Source organism: Micropterus salmoides, unplaced genomic scaffold, assembly GCF_014851395.1.
Source record: "Micropterus salmoides isolate LMB-PRFRI ecotype aquatic unplaced genomic scaffold, ASM1485139v1 Ms_hic_scaffold_9, whole genome shotgun sequence".
NCBI lineage: Eukaryota > Metazoa > Chordata > Actinopteri > Centrarchiformes > Centrarchidae > Micropterus > Micropterus salmoides.
In genome coordinates, this window is record NW_024044681.1 from 21,904,372 (window position 1) to 21,924,500 (window position 20,129).

Genomic DNA, 20,129 nt, shown 5'->3' on the forward strand with positions numbered 1-20,129 from the left:
TCCTGTTACCACTGTCGTCACCAACACTGGACTCTCTATAGCCCATCTCTTCAGCACTTGCTTCAAGTGTGACAATGGCATTCTTTCCGGCTCATCAACAGTCCAGACATCATTTCATGACATGGTGACAAAAGCTGTCTTAAGAGCAGTGTGTTTAAAGGGACTCACCACGCCCAAGTTCCCCTTCGAGGGAACTCAAACTGCGTCGGTGACGACACTATGGGAACGCCTCTGGGCGTGGCAGGGCTGAACTATGAATGAAACTACTCCAATCCTATTGGTGTACGGTAGTGTGTGACGGCGTAACCGGAGGGGGTATATAAGCACGCCGGCACATAGGACACATTAGCTTCTTTCTATTCAGCAGGCACTCTGGCTATGTTTGGAAGCTCCATCATCCTACCTGAAGTTGAGACGAAGCAGATCATGTTGAAGCGATTCCAACAGTTTGTCTTTTCATGTGAGCGTTTCATCACGGAAGGTGATACCCATGGGATGTGCGTCTCATGTCTGGGTATGTCGCACGCTCAGGCAGCTCTCGAGGGGGCTGCCTGCGACCATTGCAAGGCCCTGCCCCTGAGGGTGCTGAGGTCTCGAGCAGCTCTTTTTCTAGAGGATGGTCGGATGCGCTCCCCCTGTGGCACAGGCCCCGCGGTCGCTGAGGCGTCGCAGAGGCTCCGATCCTGGGGATCGCAACGCGAGATAGCCGAGGGTGCCGGAACGGCTGAGGCCTTTTTCCGGTCCTCGTCCGCCGAATCCTCCTCGCCTTGTCCCCGATCGGGAGCCCGTTTCTCGGTTTCTCCCACTCGAGGGGTGAGTCCGGAGAGGCTTGCACGATCTGGCTCTGAGGAGCTAGATGTGCTTAGCATGGAGAATGACTTCGGGGAAACGGAACGTCATCAGCCCTCGCCAGGATACGAGGAGTTGTTAGAAGTGGTGACGCGGGCTGTGGCCAAGCTGCACATTGATTGGCCACAGGCGGTGCAGCAGCCATCGGCGGGCAGCAAACTAGACGATCGGTTTCCCACCTGGGACCTGGCAGTGGTTCTCGAAGCGCTGGCTGAGGCCCCCTTCGAACCCCTGGAGTCGGCTGAGGCCAAGCACCTGACCCTTAAGATGATTTTTCTCCTCGTTATCACCTCTCTGAGGAGGGTGGGGGATCTCCAGGCACTTTCGGTTTCTCCCCGATGCCTGGAGTTTGCCCAAGGGAGGGTCAGGGACACCCTGCACCCTTGTCCAGGTTATATCCCTAAGGTTCCGGCCAGACTGGCAGGGTCCACGGTGCTGCAGGCGTTTCATCCCCCACCTCATGTGACGGCGGAGGACGGGAGACTTCATCTGCTCTGCCCTGTCAGAGCACTGAGTATTTACACTCTGAGGTCTTCCCGGTGGAGGAAAGCAGACCAGTTGCTGGTGTGTTTCGGGTCCCCCAAGGCTGGGCTCCCCGCTTCTAAACACACCATCAGCAACTGGATCGTTCAGACTATTTCCCTGGCGTATCAGGTGCGCGGTTTGCCTTCACCTATGGCCGTAAGGGCGCACTCTACTCGAGGCATGGCGGCTTCTAGGGCCCTCCTCGCAGGGGCGTCACCCCTCACACTTTTATCCGGTTTTACAGTCTGGACCTTCCTTCTGCACCCAGCACCCGTGCGCTCTCCTCTTAGTCGTGCAGTCAGGTTCTGCACGCTGGGGGCAGGTGGGGATTCAGCGCGGCCTAAGTGGGTATCTCGTTCCCACAGTGTCGTCACCGACGCAGTTCGAGTTCCCTCAAAGGGGAACGTCTCGGGTTACGTATGTAACCCTTGTTCCCCGAGAAGGGGAACGAGACACTGCGTCGGTGACGACACTATGGGAACGCCTCTGGGCGTGGCAGGGCTGAACTATGAATGAAACTACTCCAATCCTATTGGTGTTACTAGAACGGTAGTGTGTGACGGCGTAACCGGAGGGGGTATATAAGCACGCCGGCACATAGGACACATTAGCCCTTTCTATGAAGCAAGGCACTCCAGGCGGGGTGAGGTGTGGCGGACCGACGCAGTGTCTCGTTCCCCTTCTCGGGGAACAAGGGTTACATATACGTAACCCGAGACGTTTCTGTGCTGTTGACATAACACCCCACACAAACAATGTAGCTGATTTAAGCCCAGCAGGGTGAATGTGTCCTCTAAGAATCATATTCTAAACCAAAGGGAACATAACATAAGCTAACATTGTGAAAATATGTACAAGAAAGACAAATTATAGTAAAAGGAAAATAAATAAATGAATAAAGTCACATAAGGTTGACAATCCAGTGACTGATGCATTTCCTTTTTTGTTCACATCCATAAGACAAATTGGTAAGTTTGGCTTTTTACTTCTCATCTTATAATAAAACAGTAGAAAAAGATCCTCAGTGTATATGTTGACATTGAGTTTCTCTGACAAGTATAAATGTTATAAATATTCACAACATTTCTCAGTATGTGGACAGCTAATAATTAAGTTCTCTATGTTATAAAAGCAGCATTTCTGACAGCAGTAGGCTGAGAGATTGCTTTATTGCGGTATTAGCATCTGTAGTTAATAGTAAGACAACTTAACAAAAAATACTTGTTGAGGTGAAGTGGTGGTGTCCAAGCTATGTGCCAGTTGACATCATAGTGAGAAACACCATTAAATTCACAAACAGTTGTTGGACTTTCTGATATTAAATCCCCAATACAGATGTCTGTCTGTCTGCTTAAGTGCAAGCAAGAGAAAGTTATCCATGTGATGCACTACAAACCAGGTACTTGTACTAGAGATAGTCGTGCAAAACTGTTGTCAAAACAAAGTCCTTATAAAATTAAATTAATGTATTTAAATGTGTAGCTCAGTGAGGGATTCCTGACGCACAACGTCGTTGACTGTCCGCTGTTGTGTTCGGGCAAGTGATTGGACAGAGAGCCGTTCGGAGGAAGCTGATCCGTTTACAAGACAACCTGAAAAAAAGCCCCCCCCGGCTGGACTGACAAAGGACATCCAGGAAGCTGCTTTAGGTCGCTTGAATGCAGCAAGAGGTCGCTGATCGTCTCCAGATAAGCGACAAATAAGGAAGTTGCTGGCAATCAATCCGTTTGGGTCGCCAGTGAAATTTCCCCACCTTCCTATCCTAACCGTAAAACTGTTAACTACGTTCATCCTGATTATGGTGAGTTTGCAGTTAGGAACAGATGATGGATGATAGTTAAATATGTGAAACCCACAGGAAACAATAGCTGGGCTGTGCTCTGTGATACACTGAGGTGATGCACTTCGTTTGCAGCCTTGGTTTTCCGTCTGACATCCATCGTTTGTCTTTATCTGTGATTGATGGACACTGATATATTCTTGTAACCATGGTGATAATATTTCCACCTTCAGAATTTAGACTTGTCCACCAAATTTCACACTGCAGGACTCACTGGTTTTCCACACTTTTCTTTTCTTTTTTGCCAATGTGGAACATAGACCATTGTCCAGTAAAAGTTGACTACTAGTACTTACTTTTATTTTTCTGTTTCTTGATTTGTTTTTGGAGCTTTATGTGCAGAACTGAAATTATTAATCAGTGAATCGAAATTGCTGTTTTCAGCAATCGATTAATCATTCCAGTCATTTTTCATGCCAAACATTCACTGGTCCCAGTGTGAAGATTTGATGCTCTCCATTTATTATAGTAAACCTTGTTTCATTTAAATCATTTTTAGAGGCCAGAAGAGCTAAAACAATCCAATATTTCACAGTAAAAAGCAAGTAATTAAATTAAGTAACAGTAATTGTTATTCATGTTTGCTATCATTTTAATCATATTGGGACCCCTCAGATTTATCTTACAACCCCTTTCGGGGTCCTGACCTCCATGTTGGGAACCACAGGCCTATTATACAGGAAATTGACAAATCAACATAATATGGTCTAACTTTCAGGTGTATATGTAATAATTTACAACCTTAACACCATGTTGGCCAGGTTTTCTTTAACGTTATTTTTCCCCATGTCCTTGTTTAAAGATGAACTCCAGTAAAAATGCCCATTGCGGCAGTCACACCAGCAAAGAGAATAGTGCACCATCAAGCAAAACAGATGCACTGCAGGCCCAGCGGACCAAGCAGCGCACAGTGCTCGGTGTGTTGTCAGAAAATGAGCAGCGCTGTCGACCCCTCAGCCAGGTAAGCCGGAGAGGCAGAAACTTTGTGATTTTCAATTCACTTTCCCCTCTCAGAGCATTCAAATTTCAACTTAACCTGGCAATCCACAGGGAAGCCAATTTTCCAAACACAGTTCGATCTCAGACAGCTCCCAGCTCGCCTTCCTCGGCTGTCCCTCAAGTTCCAGCTATGACGTGTATGTTGAAGAGGCTTGTGAAGTTGTTCTTGCCACCTCTGGCCAAGAAGTGGTCTCGGACAGCTATTACACAGATGCCGAAATTGCTGCCCTGCGAAATGAAGATTTGCGTCTCCTGCTGGAGCTGAGTTCAAGTGAGTTTGGCAAAAACCAAAACACCTGGTATGTTTAGTAGACTTTTTTGTTATACTTTACCCGACTGCTGTTTGCTCTTGTAGGTTCATGCCAGGATGCTTCTATGCAGTCTGAACAAGATGAATCCCTGATGTCAGAGGAAGTGCTGCGTGTGTCAGAGTATTCAGAGGACATTCACCGGCACTTGAGGGAGAGTGAAGTGCGAAATTATCTGTACTATGAGCACTAAATAATTTATTTTACATTACTGTATATAAGTAGCATTAAAGACATTGTCGTTAGGAGGTTTTGCTCCTTGTTTCACTGGAAATACTTTTGTTTCTAATGCCAGATGAGGTTCAGGCCAAACCCAGGCTACATAGAGAACATCCAGAGATCACCAATGAGATGCGGGTCATTCTGGTGGACTGGCTGGTGGAAGTCATCCAGGAATACAAGCTTCGTTCTGAAACTCTGCACCTTGCTGTCAACTATTTGGACCGCTTTCTCTCCTGCACAGCATATGTGAAACGGGGCAAGCTGCAGCTGGTTGGCACAGCTGCATTACTGATTGCTGCGTAAGCACGTCTGCGTTTCCGAAGATTTGATACTTCTCCCATCCAGTTATTGATTTGTTATATATTGTTTTGTGGTTGTGGTAAGAGCCCACTTATTGGAGTAGCATTGGCTCAGATGATTGATGTCAATTTATAACCTGATGACGCCTGATCTTTCACCTTGTAGAAAATATGAGGAGATCTTCCCTCCTGAGCTGAATGAGTTTGTGTACATCACAGACAGCACCTACACTAAGAATCAGTTAGTGCGGATGGAGCACGTTTTCCTAAAAGTGCTGGCTTTCAACATGGCAGCCCCCACCACAAACCAGTTCCTTAGGCTTTTCATGTCCATCCACTCTGTCTGTGCCAACACAGAGAACCTTGCCCTGGTGAGCATACTCAATAACTCAAATGCTAGCCAGACTATAGGTTTATCCCCGCTGCCTTTGACATTACAGTTTTCCATGTCCCTTGATCATATTTTGATGTGGTCTTTTTTTCTGCTTCTAGTATGTAGCAGAGCTAAGCCTACTGGAAATTGATCCATTCCTACAGTACACCCCATCTATAATGGCAGCCGGAACCTACTGCCTAGCCAACTACACTGTAAACAAATCTCTCTGGGTAGGTTTGTCCAGATCATTGTCTTGAGTGCTAAGAGCCCCTTTTATGAGAATGTATTATGGAATTAGACCATAACATGACTTTTTAGGCCATTTTTAAAATATTTTAGCCTGATTCCTTACGCGCCTTTACCGGATATACCGTGGGTGAAATTGTGCCCTGCCTGACTGACCTCCACAAGCTATACATCAGTGCAGAGAGTCGCCCACAACAGGCCACCAGGGAAAAGTATAAAAGTTCAAAGTAAGTAAGCTTTTAATCTATAGATATAAATAAATATATATATACTAAGACAACATTACAATCACATTATGTAAACTACATGTTTTGGGGATTGTTTATGTGTAGTTTGCAGTTTGTCTTGGTTGTTAATGCATTCTGGACACAATTTTACATCTCTATGTGAAGCTCTTTTTTCTCTCCATACATAGGTATTGTCGTGTTTCATGGATCACTCCACCTGCTGCGCTGCCTTTCCTATGAGTCCGTGCTCCACCTTTCTCATGACACTTGTGCCAGAATAGAATAGGATTGAGAACAAAAACAAACACATCTGATGCTACATGCTTTACCCATCTGGACGCTGAAATATACAATAAATTACTTTAAAAAAACATATCTGAAGAATTTTAATACTTGCAGGTGTTCATGCAAAAGGTGTTTAAAGCTGGTAAGTTATCAATTAAAAAATAAGTGTTAAATCATAAACATCTTCACTATCGTTTAGAGTGATTCTAAAATATTTTCAAGCTTTATGTGTCACATTTCATGTCTCATTGTAATGCTACATGTCACGTCCCTGAGTGAATAGTTAATAGGAAATAAAATAACTACACCTAGAGGAAATGTTTTTTGTTCTTGTGTTCCTTCTAAATAAAGTTTATTTTTATTTTATTTAAATGACTACAATTTTAACGCATAGCCTATGGATTTTATTTTGAAAGTGTTTGCCGGAAGCCATTAGTGTCACTGTTGCGGTTTGATGGAAACTCGAGCTCAGACGCTGGAGGTTCGCGGATTAAATGAAAGTATAGAATTAGTGTCGAACACTAAAATAAGGAGTCTCTGAAACCACTTATTTATTGTTTTCTTCTTTTGCGGGATACTAAAGTTTGGCTGTCAAGGTAGGCCTAAGCCATATTTAAGTTGGAATTTTATTGCTTGTTGTCAGTGATCAGGTAAGTTACCAGTTACGGTGTCCGGAAAGGTAACATTTGCTGTTTGATATATTTGATAACAAGATGAAGAATAAACGTATAAACAGCTTTTTAAAATGTAAATCTCCTGTCTAGAGAGGACTTCTTAAGATAGCTCACACGCAGGCTTGTTGTTCAGGTAAAACCTGATCAGTAGCCGCCAACAACAATTACATTGCTACATTACAGAGATTTTTGTCACATTATTAAGTCTTCTCTGCTGCAATGCTGTCAGAGTGAATGCCACCAACATTTAGTTTCCTTTTCACACCTTGTTTTTAAAACTGTCTCCTAGCCACCTAATCAACGCATTTATTTTCAAAACCATATTAAGCCTAACTGTAGTCCATTAAAAATTCAGTGTTTAAATTTTGTGTGTTGTGATAAAAAACAACCAATCAACGGCTAATATTTATTAGGATTAGCGTAAAATACTGTAAAAACCTTGAAACTGCTGATGTAACTTTTGTCTCACTTTGGAGATTACACTTTTGATTTCCTCCCTGCATCTGTTCTGTCCTTTCCAGTGTCTGCATCTCGTCCACTCCTCGGCATGGCTGAGCCTGCTGAGCTACTGCTCATCAAGGACCAGTATGAGCTGGCATGTCATTCTCTGAGCCGCGGGCAGGCTGCTGAAGAAGCCGGGAAGACAGGGGAGGCCCTGGTGTATTACAGGAAAGGTCTAAAGCACCTTACCCAAGGAATAGAGGTTCCCACTAGGGGGGAGAGACAGCAGGGAGTGTCTTGGGACACGGCTAGGCAGCTTCAGCAGAGGATGAGGGAAACTCTAAGGACTGTCAACGCCCACCTCTCTGACCTGGAGACCTCTCAGCTGACAACAGGATGCCACCGGTTGGTGAATCTCTCTCCCAATCTTTATCCAGACCTGGCACCAAACAGTCAGCCTCCCCAAAGCTCCCTCCACCATCTGTACCCCACCATACCTACTATCACCCAGAGCACAACCCCATATCAAAAAACACCCCCTGTCTGGCCTCTTTCCCCTGCTGCTGTGCACACACACACTCTCCCTGCAGCAGCTACAGGAACTACAGACATGGCTAATCCAGGGGACCAGCCTCCAGCATACACACCACAGCCAACAGTCGGCCACCGCAGTTTGGCTTACGGTCCTGCTAGAGGTGGCCTCCGGTCAGGAAAGCAGACCGGAGCAGCAGCAGCAGGAGGGGATGGAAATGAGCTGCTTTTCATCCCCTCTGGGGTGCAGATATTTTTCGTGGCAGCAAATGGACAGGTCAGCTCCCTGTCTCACCCAGGCTTCCTGAGCATCAGCACATCTGACAGTGACCACAAGGATGCCCCAGCTGGAAGACTCTCAGCATTTCTACATGTAAGTACAGTGTGTTTATGTAAACTATACCAGGTTAAACGACCTCATTACTAGGCCAGTTTTATAATATAGTTATTAACTATGAGTCATCATGTTGGTAGATAGATTGACTACTAGTCTCCCAAAATTTTCAGTGATGTGTCCTCATACATGTATCCTTGTCCATAATGAGTTTAACACTTGCATATCTTATGGTAAAACATGTCAAAATTGAGCTTTAAAAGTTGACTTGCAACAGCATTCGTTACCTGACTAAGGACATTACAGTTAGTGTTGCAACTAATCATTATTTTCAATAGCGATTAATACAATGATGTATTAATTAGTGGTTTGGTCTATAAAACCTCAGAGAATAGTGAAAAACACCTGGTACAATCTCCTAGAGCCCGAGGTTATGTCTTCAAATGTTGACAGTCTAAGACACAAATATATTCAGTTAACAGTTATGTAAAACAGAGAAAAACAGAAAATCCTCACATTTGAGGATGTTTTGACATTTTTGCTTGAAAAAGATCAATTGATAATCAAAGTATTTTCATTCAATCAACTAATCTATTAATTGACCAATTATTTCAGCTCTACATGTAGTCACAATTGCCGTTACACTCCACTGTAGACGATGAGATTGGTTGGCCGGAAGCTTTTTTTTTTTTTTCTTACAGTGTTTAGAATATATTTTAGTCATTTGAAACTTAAATTTTAAATTGATAACATTGAGCTGTCCCATTGCAAATCTAAGAAATGGATTTACTATGTTAAAACAATAAAACTATTGGATTCCTGACCCTGTGTGTATCATAATCATTTGAAAACTTATGACAACCTGCGACTACTGTGTGATTTTTGTATTGAGTCAATATAATGCATATAAATAACAATAATGTATTCTGGCACCTCTACAAAGAGCGTATTATGCCTTGCTCTATACTGCAGTGCAACCCATGACTCGGTTCCATCCAGACCAGGCTAGTGGGCTGCTCTCCTGCTGTATTCTGGTCCTGCTTTGTCCTACAAGACAATGGTCCCATTAACAGATGACTTTGCACTTCTGTTGTGCTGCTGGTCAGTGTCCTGCGCCCTCACAGAGGTCATTCTGTCAGGCGGTATACCAATGCCACGATGCCACAGCCAGTCTGTATCTGTATTATGTCTGTGTGGATGACTGACATAAGTCCTGATGGGGCTAAAATCCTGTAATGTGTCTTTGAGAGGGGAAAACACTGGGTCAAAAGGAGTTGGGGACACTGTCCCCACTGGGAAATGACAATGTATTTTCGTGCCTTGAAAGAGAAACCGGTTGACTTAACCATTTGGGGCTCAAAAGAAACCACCTGTTACTTAATTGGGAAAGCATTGGACATGGTTTTCAGTTCACATCTTATGAAGAACATAACAGTGCACGTGAAGTGTACATCAGTGTTTTAATTTAAACCAATTACAACCAGTCAGAATGAGTGCAACCCCTTTGGTATTGATAGTACATGGGTTGTGACCTCTGACCTAGAGGCCTTCATCATTTCCAACCTCCTCATTTATGTGTGTCTATTGTGTTTTCTAGGTGTGTGACTGGATGTACCCACTGACAGCAGACACTCCAGTGCTATTGGCTAACTCTGGGATCTTCATGTTCCCTGACTCCTTGGCAGAGACGCCGGGGTCCTTCGTAGGCATAGTGTTGTCCTCTGAACTCCCAGCTGCTGACCGCGAGACATTTAAGGACCTCCTATCACAGCTCGCTGATCTCCGGGTCCAGGTGAGTACTTACTGTCAGTTTGGAGCAAATGTAAGGATGGGTTTGCATGTGGGTGGAGTCAAAGCTTTGGAATAATATGTTGTATGGTGTTTTTCTGTCTTTGGAGAGACAAAGATGGTATTTTGGGTGGGGGTGTCGAAACGTTCGTCAACAAACATTCATAGTGCTTGTCAAGCCCGCAAAACTAAATACAATGGTACTTTAAGACATACAACACGTGTGCCTCTTTTCTCTTTTGACACTTCAGGAGGAAGAAAATAGTTGTTATGCTTTGTGTAAAACATTTTTAGCCAGCTTAGTCATGGCTTACAGGAATGTATGTTGCCTGTTTGGGTGTATGTACTATTTAAACCATTTTACTGGGTGTCCTTTTATAATGACTTAATGGATTCCCTAACAGGGTCCAGAGGGGGCAGGGTCAGAGGTTATCAACCTGAGTGAGAAAATCCCCCTTGGTCCCACAAATGAGCAAACAAGATTTACAGTGCCAACAGCGGAGAAGGACGGACCACAACTTCCTGGATGGAGTGAAAAGATAGCACAGGGAATCTTGTCAGGTTTGTTTGTAATAAAGTAATACAATTCCTAATAATGAAACTACACAGGCTGTGTGAACAGTACAGTAATTTTTCCTCTGTGTCTGAAAATGACCACTAGAGGGCATAGTTTACCATTGAAGCAATCTCTCCTGAGTAGGTATGAGTGCTGCAAGGAAAATTTTGTCCAACCACCTATTAATTTGCCTGAAATAGATATTTCGTTAACGCAACAATCGGTGATATCGCCAATGCACATTTATCACCCATCATATTTCTTTCTTTAGGAGCTACAAAGTTCAGTCAACAGTTTGCAAAAGGAGCAGAGGCCACTGGTAGGGCCGTTCATATAGGAGCAGCAAAGATGCGGGACCACATCACGCCTGAGGAAACCCCATCACAGGTCAGCCCCCGTGTCACCAAAGGTCTGCAGGTGGCTAAACAGACCACTGGGGGTGCTTTGCAAGTCAGCCGGTTCTTGGGTAAGCACTTAAACCAATGTAGAAAGGACTAAAATCCCACACAGGATCTACAGTAGTCATTCATACAGACGATACAAGGCCACATGGCTGAAGAAAACTCTGATATCTTTTTTTCCCCTTTTGTCTCCTGTACTGTAAATTAATATGCCTATATACTATGTGTACTTAACATGTGCTCTTAATGTATAATTGTGTATATTTACAGTTAATGGAGTGAGTAAGGTGGCAGGACAAGTGGTAGAGAAGGTGGCGCCCCATGTGAAGAAACATGGCGCTAAGTTGGTCCCAGAATCTATGAAGAAGAGCAAAGACGGCCGCGCTTCCAACTTCGATGGAGCCAAGTTTGTGGCAGCCAGCAGTGTACAAGGTTGGTAGGATCATTTCATGATCAAGCATAAAGTTATACTATCACATCTCCCACAGTGTTATCATATCATTAGCTCTAAAAATGACAAAATGTTCTGGCATGTTTTGGCATTTGAAATGTGTGATACAAGTCTTTTCTGAGTATTAAAAAAAAAAATCCTTTACATTCAATCCAGGTCTCTCTACTATTTGGTCGAGTCTGGAGACTGGAGCAAAAGTAGTTGGCAAAAGTGTTGCATCAGAGACTGTCATGACTGTGAAGTACAAGTAAGTTCTGACATTTCCCATTTCCACTTCTCTATTTAGCAATTTTCATCTTTAGTTGACTTTTGTAGATCTTGTTTCTAAATCTATTTCCAGTACTATTGCGTTGCTTTCTTCTTGGTACGTTGGGAAACTGATCTGCTTTATATTTCCTTTCAGATTTAGGGGCTTAGAGAATGTTATAAACATGCCCAGCAACATATGACTGCACGAGAGTAAAGACAAAGACTTGTGAACTAACAGCTGACCCTGCTCAACCCTTTCATGTACAGTTTCGTTAACCCAGCTTAAGTCAGAAAATAACCCTCAATAAGACATATTCCAAATCTAATACAGCAGCTAACACAGAATTGTGTCAAAAATGACTTCTTTTGATTCACTTAAACACAATAAAGTATATTTTGGGTTTAAGCTTCTCTTATGTGGGTGTTAGTGTGTATTTCTTGATCTGTCTACAGAGCTATGTTAACTGCTACGAAATGTCTGCTTGTGTTGGGTGGTGCAGCTTTTGCTGTTCATACTATTTAGCCTGTTTTTCCTGGTTTAATACGAATAAAACTGTCACAAAGTGAAATACGATCTTTGGTGTGTTGATGTGAATGACAACATTGCTCCAGCATTTCAATTCTCTACACATGCTCATTCATTTTCTTTCACCAAACCACTCTACCCTAACTACACCATATTATTTGTGGTGAAGGTATGGTGACGATGCAAGCCAAGCCACAGACACTGCTATCCAGTCAGTGGTTGATGTTGGTGTGACTGCATACAACTTTGACAGTCTGGTCCTCCAAGCCTTCCTAAATACTGCAGACCAGCAGTCAGCGAAGGCCAAAGGGCCGGATCTACAGCCAGCACAAACTGAGGGGAAGGGAGTCCAGAAGAAGGAGGAAGAAAAGAAAAAATAGGACTTTAATGCTTTGCTTGAAGGTCTCTGTTAGTTTGATGAATTAACTCCTCATTTACATATTTAATGACTGACCATCTGTATGTTGAGATCTATATGGCCATTGTAATATAAATGTTTTAAAATTTTGTACATAAAAAGTAAAAACTGCACATATTAACTGTAATTATTATTAGGGCCCGAGCACAAAACTTGCGAGGACCAGTGCCTGAAGTGGGCTAAAGTTTACTCTTTGGCTTACCGGGACTTCTTCTTACATACAGGCACTTCTCACAAGCTGCTGGAACTCTCTTCTGCCCTCTCCATATCAGGTTCTCTGGGGCTCAGCAGAGACAGAGTAGGGAGAAGCTCAGGTGCTTTTCATGCATCTATGTGCATAAAGTTGCTGTCAGTGTCACGTTTTGTGAACCAACTAAGCCTGGATGGGACGGGACATTAAAAAAAGGACACATGACAGCAAACTTTTGAAATGTGGAACTCCTTGTTCTGCATGAATTGTTATAATTATTGACTAACCATCACGTAGAACAATTGCAGAATAATTTAACCTTCAAACAACCCTCAAAAATAAATCTGCTGTTTTGTTCAACTGGAATAAATTTTTGTAGGCTACTAGTGGTAAGATATAGTAGCTTAGATACTATTATTTGAAATGAAATCACTAACATTAGCCCTAATCAAACCTTAACCACAGTAATATCAGAAAACGGTTTTCTTTGTGAAATAGTTGAATTATTGAATCTCATCTAATGTGCTGTTTAAATGTTACAAATACTCTATAAGCGATCTGTAATACTTTTTATATACAGTCTATGGCAATACTTGTTTTAGTGGCATCTAGTGGTGAAGGTTACATATTGTAACCAGCGGCTAACGGTGCATTCACGTGCTCCTCGGATGGTCCCATTTCCAGGTTGTTTGTTTGTTTTTTTATTGAACTTTTTCTTATCACAATAAACAATAAAGACGTCTGACAAAGAAGAAAAACATGACATCCTCAAAATGTACAAAATAAATCTTATTGTATTATAAACTAAGAGTCACACCTCCTGCAAATCATCTGAAAAGACATTTTCTATACTGTTCACATGACAAGGGAGAACAACTTAGACTGAAAGAACTCAAAACAATAAAAATAAACTAAAACAAAATAATAACATAAACAAACCAAAAAGAGGGACTCAGCTCATCTGAAGTGATATTAAACGATTATACAGTTTTTTAGCCTGGGCATTCTCAACCTTTTTAAGACAGTTTTGAAACAGCAAAAGTTCATTTTTAAATGCAGACCATGTGGGGGAGGACTTGGCAAATCGACATTTATGTATATAATATTTTGTAGCTATAATTAGATTATTGACCAAAAATTCATCATTTTTATTTTGTAGAAATACACCCATCTGAATATTTTGATATGAAAAGAAATCTATGTTTATAGATCTGGAGGACAACATGCTGTGAAGAGATTTCCATAAATTCTGAGCCATTTGACATTCATAAAACAGTTGTTTCAACATAAATGTTGCAGATATGACAATTGTCTACCTCAAACTTGAATCTTTTCTTTACAAACTCATTAGAGGGATATATATTATTTATTGTTTTAAAATGTACTTCCTTAAATTTAGGAGGAATTGGATATCTTAGGAATTTTGTTCTAATTGAAGATATTTCATATTTGTTATAACCAAGAAAGAAGAAAGTACTCCTTGTTCTACCCGGGTACAAACAGTTAACAAGAGTTTGCTTAAGGAATTTATTATTACATTTTTTATCTACCAGGTCCACATAATCGATTTTAATTTTGTGTAGTCTTGGTGATGCAATGTTCATAATATTATTCTTTATTGCTTGAATAAGGACCTTTGGAATGTTCTGTGTTACTTTGTTGTAATCCACAATTAAGCAGTTAATATTATATTTAGAATTAAATTCCTCCAGTTCAAGAATATTACCATCCAATATATGAACAATTGACCATATTTGCTTTTTCCACCAGTCTTTCAGAAACATAGATTTCCTTCTACACAATATAACTCTGTTGTTCCATAATGGAACATTGTGGGGACTGAAGTTATGTTTGAACATCAGTTTCCACTGTAACAAAACCTGTTGTTGAAAAGTTGAAAGTTTTATAGGCAATTTAGATATTTCAAAGTCACATGTTATTAAAAATGTAATACCTCCCACTTTATCAAAGATATATGCCGGTAAGGAGAACCATATCTCTTCACCATTCCTCAAAAAAAGATTGGAGCCATTTAACTTTCAATATTCCATTCATAATTTCAAAGTCGATTGCCTTTATGCCACCTTCCTCATAATTTTTCAACAGATCTCCTTTTCTAATGTAGTGATGTTTATTTTTCCAAATAAAATTAAAATTGATTCTATTAATTTCTTTAATTAACTTTGGAGAAATAGCAAGAGAGTAGGATGGATATATCAGTCTGGAAATAGATTCAATCTTAGTCAACATCGTTCTTCCAAATGATGTTAAATCTCTTTGTAGCCAGCTGTTTAATGTTTTTCCACATTTATCAATATTATCTTGGATATTCTTTTTTTCACTTGTTTGGAAATCCAAATACCTAGATATCTAATGTCATTTTTGACTGGTATATTATATAGTGAGGATTCAGAGCAGTTATGAATGCTCATCAATTCACATTTACTCAGATTCAGATATAGACCCGATGCTAGTGAAAACCGCTCTATTACTTTTACAGCTACTGGTATTTGTTCCTTATTTTGTAAAAACAGAGTTGTATCGTCAGCGAGCTGACTTATGAGTAACTTGTGGTTGTTTATCTCTAAACCTTTAATATTTGAATTTTTAACCGCAATTGCTAGTAGTTCAGTCATGGCAATGAATAAAAGAGGAGAAATACTACAGCCCTGTCTTATTCCTCTTTCAACCTTAAATCTAGGACATGTACCTTCTGAGAGGGAAACACAGCTATTAATATCCGTATGCAACATAATGATCATATCAAGAAACTTATTTCCAAAGCCAAAGTGTCTCAGTGTGTTAACAATAAATAAGTGTTCCACTGAATCGAATGCTTTCTGGAAATCCAAAAAAAAGATAAAACCATCTTCCTTAATTAAATAATTATAATCAATAAGATCCAGGACCAGGCGGATGTTATTATGGATGAATCTTCCTTTAAGAAAACCAGATTGTGTTGGGCTGATTAATTTAGATATACCTGTCTTTAATCTTGCTGCCAAAACTGTTGTTAGAATCTTGTAGTCTGTATTCAACAGTGTAATAGGTCTTAGATTGCTTAATATCCTTTTATCTTTTCCAGGTTTTGGAATCAATTTTATTATTCCTTGTTTCATAGTTTGCATCAGTTCTTTTTGATTAATACATTCATTTATAGCCTGAAACAGTAGGTGTTTTAAGTCTTCCCAAAAGTGTTTATAAAAGTTAGATGTAATACCGTCTGGACCTGGCGAACGATCACATGCCATTTTTTTTATAGCATAATCAAATTCAACAATTCTTAGTTCCTCATCACAAACTTCTTTAAAATTTTCATCAATAACAGGAATCAAGTTGTTAATTAGATCAAAAAAAGATGAGGCATCTTGTTCTGAGTAGGAAGATTTATAAAGATTCCTATAAAAATTGAAAACTTCTTTTTCAATGCGTTTGGGTTCTGTACATTCTTGTCCATCAACTGTAAGACTACAAATCGAATTATATTCTTGTCTGCGTTTTTCTAATTTGCAAAAGTATGCAGTATTCTTTTCCCCTTCTTCAATCCACCGGGCCCTGGATCTAATATATGCACCTTTAGCTTTATCTATATACATTCTATCCAATTTGGATTGCAAATTACTTATTTTTTCTTTGTCCTCTTCACCCCAATCTGATTTACTATAAAGTGTCATGAGTTCTTTAACCACTGTTACTTCTTGAGCTCTCTTTTCTTTATTCACTTTTTTACTAAACGTTATTGAATGCTTTTTCTAATACTAAATTTCAAAAATTCCCATTTTAGTATAGATGTGTCTAGTGTATTGTCATTCTTTATATCAAAAATAATTTTTTTAATGGAATGACAAAACTCTGAGTTTTTTAGTAACTGAGAGTTAAATTTCCAATAATCTTTTGGTTTGTTATTTTTATTACTGTTTCGGATTTTCAGGTTAATAATACAATGATCACTTAAAGGACAGCTAGCAATTTCTGTTTCTGTGACATGATCTGATATTGAGTTTGATATCAACCAATAATCAATTCGTGATTTGTTTTGACCATTAGGTTTATGCCAGGTAAACTGTTTCACTCCACTATGTAAACTTCTCCAGATGTCTATCAATTGGTTATTATTAGCAAAAGCTTCCAAAATTGTGTTTCTATGTTCACTCAATAACTTGGAAGGCCATCTATCCATCCACTCATCAGGAGATAAATTGAAATCCCCTCCAACAATAATATGATCTGTGGGGAATTTTGCTTTTAGTTCTATGATAACTTCTGATATTTGATGTAACAGATTTCTATTTTTGGTATCGTTGTTATAACTATATATGTTAATCAGAATAACAAGATTAGCATCAATTTCCAAAACACAGGCTACCCAATGTCCCTCCTTGTCTGCTTTTCCACCCAGAATCTTACCAGGGCATCTGTTGAAACATATGGCAACTCCAGCCGACCGATTTGTCCCATGACTGAATTTTATCTCCCCATTGTTGTGACCAAAACTTAACATCAGATATATCAGAGTGAGTCTCTTGAAGAAAGGTGCAATGTGCTTTTTGCCCTTTGCAAAACAAAAAGACAGCTTTTCGCTTAACTGAGTCTTTAAGTCCCCTTGTATTAAAGGAAATAAAAGAAAGGTCAGTATTTAACTGAAATACAGAACACATGAACAAATTAACTTTTTGTGAAGAGAAAAAAAAAAATGAAAAAAGTAGGGAGGTGGAGTAAAAACTTTGAGGTAGAAGTCCCATCACCCGAACTGATCCACTATGTATTCATTTTAATCACTAGTTTCATCCCCTAACTTCAGTCTCCTCCATAATACGCTTGCCTTCGATGAATCCAAACGGGCCCCTGAAGCCTGCAGCCTTTCCTTCCTTTCTAGCCTGGTCGATTTTGGGCCAGAGAGCCTGTCTGGAACGCCAGTCCTCTTGAGTCAGATCTTCAGTAAAACGAATCCCCTCTTCTTTGCAGATTGGAGAAGTATTTACCGCGGTGAAATTAGTTTTAAGTTGGATATTCGACAGACATTCACCCAGGATCCAGTGACGGCTTTTAAGTCAGTTCACCCAGTGACGGTTGTATAAGTGCGGTTAGCTCACCTCTGATGGCTCGCTTTTAACCAACGGGGGTTAGCTTAGGGACCATCAATAAATTACAATTGTGAGAACAGTGTTATGGGAAAATCATTATTTATTTCAATAGCTTCCAAGTCATGTGACACAGGGACTTCAAACCAATGCCGAATTGTAGTACTACACTGGGCAAATGAGACACACCCCTTCATATTTGATTGGAGAGCATATTCGACTTTATATTAATATTTATTCATAATTTATGGAAAATAATGCCTTTTTTTTCAATAGCTTCCAAGTCATGTGACACAGGGACTTCAAACCAATGCCGAATTGTAGTACTATACTAGGCAAATGAGACACACCCCTTCATATTTGATTTGAGTGCATTTTTTATTTTATATGAATATTTATTCATAATTTATGTAAAATAATGCCTTTTTTTTTTTTCAATAGTGTCCAAGTCATGTGACACAGGGACTTCAAACCAATGCCGAATTGTAGTAATACACTAGGCAAATGAGACATACCCCTTCATATTTGATTTGAGTGCATTTTTTATTTTATATGAATATTTATTTATATTTTTTTCTTCAATAGATTCCATTTCAAATGATTCAGGGACTCAAAAACAATGCCGAATAGTACTACTACCTGTTACACATATTACACACCTCTTGTACAACTGCAGTTGTACCACACAGAGTCAGTCATTTTCTTCCACAGCATTGAGCAGATTTCAAAGAAACACTTTATTTACACAACGGACATTCCCAGTTTCCTTTCGTTGCCTCTTCATATTGTGTGCTGTCCATTTCCACACACTGAGCATGGAACCACCGTTCACAGCCATCACACTGGACCTGTGGAATTAAAATAAATCTTTCGTAACATATTTATATATATATTTATTTATTTATTTCAATGTCTGTTGCTTAGATGTAGAGCGGTTGTCCACTACATGGAAGATATATGGGATACACAGGATGCTTTCTATGACTTCTCTATTAAGGTTGACAAGAATTTGGCATGGGAATGTAGAGTTCTTAAGCTTCCTTTAGAAATTAATTTATTACTTATATAAAGTAGCCTAATATTTATGACTGCCCTCTCCCCGTCCCTCAAGCATTTGCAATGATGAGATGAATTCAAACATTGGTTATTCACTAGTGGTACCAAATGTCTGTGATCGGATATTATCTTTTGACCTACACACTGTATCTGTTTAAAGTGTATTAATGTTTATTTATTCAGGGAATACTTCAGCATGAGAAGGACATGCCACAGCAAAACAGACTGGGTGGATGTAAAGTTCAAAAAGACGGAAGCAGCTGTGGTGTGCTTGTTGTTAAAGGAGAATTTTAAGGAGATTTTGTTTGGACCATTTGATTTTTATGTTAAAAACTATTTTATGTGAACCATAAAGAGGAGAGATCTAGATCTCCAACTCCTCGAAGCATCAGGTACATGCAGTAAATCATGCATACAGTATACCTACAATATACTTTAATTAAATAAATAATATATTGTAATTATTTTTTCAGTCTTTGATGAGCACTCGTGTTGTGCTATGTGTGCAGTCTTAAGGCCTCCGGGATCTGGACCCCCCATTACAGACTGGGTGAGTTGTGAAGCACTGATATCATGTTTAATTGTGTTGTAGACCTACTTGAGTATGGCTGAGGAAAAGTCAACTAACACAAAGGTCAAACCGATTTGTATACACACCTTGGTTTGTAATAAACCACTCAAAGCACTTTACACTAAATAAAAAATAAGTCACCCATTCACACACACATTCATACAACGATGGCAGAGAAATACATGCAAGGTGCCAACTGCTGATGAGAAAGAAACTAATACTCGTTCACACACACTCACACAACAATGGCACAGCCTTCTGAGCAAATACAGAGGGGGCATATATCTTCCATGTAGTGGACATGGAATGTCCGTTGTGTAAATAAAGTGTTTCTTTGAAATCTGCTCAATGCTGTGGAAGAAAATGACTGACTCTGTGTGGTACAACTGCAGTTGTACAAGAGGTGTGTAATATGTGTAACAGGTAGTAGTACTATTCGGCATTGGTTTTGAGTCCCTGAATCATTTGAAATGGAATCTATTGAAGAAAAAATATAAATAAATATTCATATAAAATAAAAAATGCACTCAAATCAAATATGAAGGGGTGTGTCTCATTTGCCTAGTATAGTACTACAATTCGGCATTGGTTTGAAGTCCCTGTGTCACATGACTTGGACGCTATTGAGAAAAAAAGGCATTATTTTACATAAATTATGAATAAATATTAATATAAAGTCGAATATG

At 40.0% G+C, this 20,129-nt stretch overlaps 2 protein-coding genes across 4 annotated transcripts; both read left to right on the forward strand.

The window, feature by feature from the left end:
- Positions 1–3,147: 3,147 nt before the first annotated feature.
- ccna1 (cyclin A1) lies at positions 3,148–6,486 on the forward strand. The gene is given in 10 exon segments (XM_038709254.1): positions 3,148–3,175; positions 4,017–4,175; positions 4,265–4,484; positions 4,569–4,684; positions 4,817–4,841; positions 4,844–5,042; positions 5,209–5,413; positions 5,535–5,648; positions 5,758–5,891; positions 6,080–6,486. Coding segments are annotated over 10 exon segments (1,227 nt in total). The 5' UTR covers positions 3,148–3,172; the 3' UTR covers positions 6,132–6,486.
- Positions 6,487–6,599: 113 nt separating this feature from the next.
- Positions 6,600–12,656, forward strand: sparta (spartin a). 3 transcript variants are annotated; one of them, XM_038709252.1, is made up of 8 exons: positions 6,600–6,657; positions 7,372–8,195; positions 9,754–9,948; positions 10,349–10,505; positions 10,772–10,966; positions 11,172–11,333; positions 11,509–11,599; positions 12,297–12,656. In XM_038709252.1, the coding sequence occupies exons 2-8, from the start codon at positions 7,398–7,400 to the stop codon at positions 12,505–12,507; spliced, it is 1,809 nt and encodes a 602-aa protein (XP_038565180.1). In that variant the 5' UTR covers positions 6,600–6,657; positions 7,372–7,397; the 3' UTR covers positions 12,508–12,656. The 3 variants fall into 3 exon arrangements, with proteins under 3 accessions (XP_038565180.1, XP_038565179.1, XP_038565181.1); XM_038709251.1 differs by having other exon boundaries at positions 6,633–6,772; XM_038709253.1 differs by lacking the exon at positions 12,297–12,656 and adding an exon at positions 11,756–12,170 and having other exon boundaries at positions 6,633–6,772.
- The last annotated feature ends 7,473 nt before the right edge of the window (positions 12,657–20,129 follow it).